Raw genomic sequence first — 2,053 nt, 5'->3', positions numbered from 1 at the left:
ATATGTCAATCACTTTGTTGATAATTATAGGATGATGAAAACTGATATAAATCGTTGGGAGCTGACAATATATATACTTTTATATATTTATATTTAGAGTCCATCATAGAAAAGTTCATATTCAAATTACCAAGTACACACAGGAGAAAAAAAAACCCTTCGAAACGACACTTCTGTTTCTGGAAATGACAAACCGTGATTTCTATGCAAATGGAGATTTCAAACGACCTTCTCCTAGCAATTTTTCCCACCCTCCCCTCCCACACCCTGTTCCCCACAGGTGTTTCTTCAGATCCTTTTTTTATCATACATCAGTTGTTCCTAGAGTTAATTATCTGCTGTGCAAGTACATAACTGAAGACAGAAAGGAACCGTTAAAGTCTTCACACCAAGAAGGAATTGTGCTGCAGTCACGTTCAGCGACATCTTTGCAGTGCTCCAAGTCCCCTCGATCCCTGGTGTCTGCTTCAGCACTCTCCTACTTTCAGATAAAGGTGGAATACTGAGGTATATAAGTTCCGTGGAAAGTTTTAAGAAATACATCAGTAATTCAATCAAAACTTTGCCCAACGTCTATGAATCGAAACAGCATTTTGCTTGTAAGTCCTTCTACTGCTGCAGATTAAGTGTGAATTTCCACTGTTGTGACAAAGAAGGACTGCAGATCTCAACGGTGAGACCACCATTTTTGGCATTTCGGCTGTCTAGACAGAGGTTGCTGCCAACGTGCCTCAGTTTAGAATTGCTTTCAATTTGTTCCCATTTCTGGAAGAGAAAATACAGTTACTGAGCTGGAAAAGCAGGAAAAAGATGAGTTCTACATCCTGTCCTTTGCAGTCTTCATAAGCTTCCCTAGCTTGTGCTTGGGAAAGCTGCGAAAACTGCAATAACAGTACGCGGTTTAGATGATCCTTGAATAAGAGTAAATAAATTATGGCAAGCCTTGCCAAAACAACTGTTCTTTCAGCTAACACACTGCAACAGATACAGAACACACCAAATCATTTTCCTCTACTTCCGCACTTCTTAAATATGCTGTCACGCCACGTCACCTGTGTGAAACCTTCAGTCTGAAGAAAAAAAATAAAAATCACAAAACACATCCACATATCACTACAATTCTGAACATAGAGAAGCAAGAAGCACAATCACTAAAGACAACTTTACAGAAATCCAGAAATCTGTCAGACACCTTTCAATTATACAGAAGACAACCAGTCAATCTGTGCTGTCAGAAGCTCTTTGCCCAGGGTGGTACCAAGGATCGAGTAAATCCCGATTACAGGATGGTAAAAAAAAGTTTTTTCTGTTGTATTTCTAACATATTGTGCCTTTAAACCTTATCAAGAAAATCTTGCTTCCCTTTTCTGAAAGGTGGCAAGCATATTCTTCCTTCATCAAGGAACAGCGTTTCAGTTACCTGTCTGCAAAAACTGATACACAGAAGCAAGGAAGCTGGCAGACGATCAGAACTGATGACTTAGCAGAAAGAGATGAATTGTTATATGACTAGATCAAAAAGATGGTATGACCCTGCAAATGTGATTTTCCTCAGGCATGGGAAATAGATGAAGTTACAATGCTGCATTAATAAAAATGCATTGAAGGAGTCTAGTGCTGTTATAAACAGGTCACAGCTGAAAAGAAGAAAGGAAAGCCAAACCACACTCAGAAGACACAGACTACATAATCTTCAAACTTCACTAAAGAAGGCCTTTCAAAAATACACTGTGGAATATATATTCTATTTCAGAAAACAGACGTGGCAGTTGAAGACTGCTAGACATCAACACTGTTGGGTGAAACCTTATGTAAGGCCAGTGTTGGGATAAAAGATTGGCACTGGCCTATGAAAAGAAAAGCTCAGTACACAAGCTTATTCCCGCTGCTCTGCCCAGACGTCATGCATCCTAACTTTAAACACACAAAGAACAGTGAGACAGAGCGAAGAGCAGAACGGATAGCAGATACGATTACCAGTGCACGTTCTTGCATTCTCAATTCACAACCCTTGTTTTCCCACTGTTTGCAGAGTGCAGTCGCGACATACTAA

At 39.7% G+C, this 2,053-nt stretch overlaps 1 protein-coding gene across 1 annotated transcript in view; it reads right to left on the bottom strand.

Moving 5' to 3' along the window:
* Positions 1 to 276: 276 nt before the first annotated feature.
* Positions 277 to 2,053, bottom strand: part of GALNT2 (polypeptide N-acetylgalactosaminyltransferase 2) — a 43,558-nt gene continuing 41,781 nt past the window's right edge. Inside the window, 1 exon segment of the mRNA XM_009329184.1 lies at positions 277 to 853. Within this exon segment, the coding sequence (XP_009327459.1) occupies positions 610 to 853 (244 nt within the window). The 3' untranslated portion in view covers positions 277 to 609.

This window comes from Pygoscelis adeliae, unplaced genomic scaffold (assembly GCF_000699105.1).
Source record: "Pygoscelis adeliae isolate BGI_AS28 unplaced genomic scaffold, ASM69910v1 Scaffold77, whole genome shotgun sequence".
NCBI lineage: Eukaryota > Metazoa > Chordata > Aves > Sphenisciformes > Spheniscidae > Pygoscelis > Pygoscelis adeliae.
The sequence above is the reverse complement of the archived record's forward strand: the minus strand, read 5'-3'. Positions and strand labels throughout refer to the sequence as shown.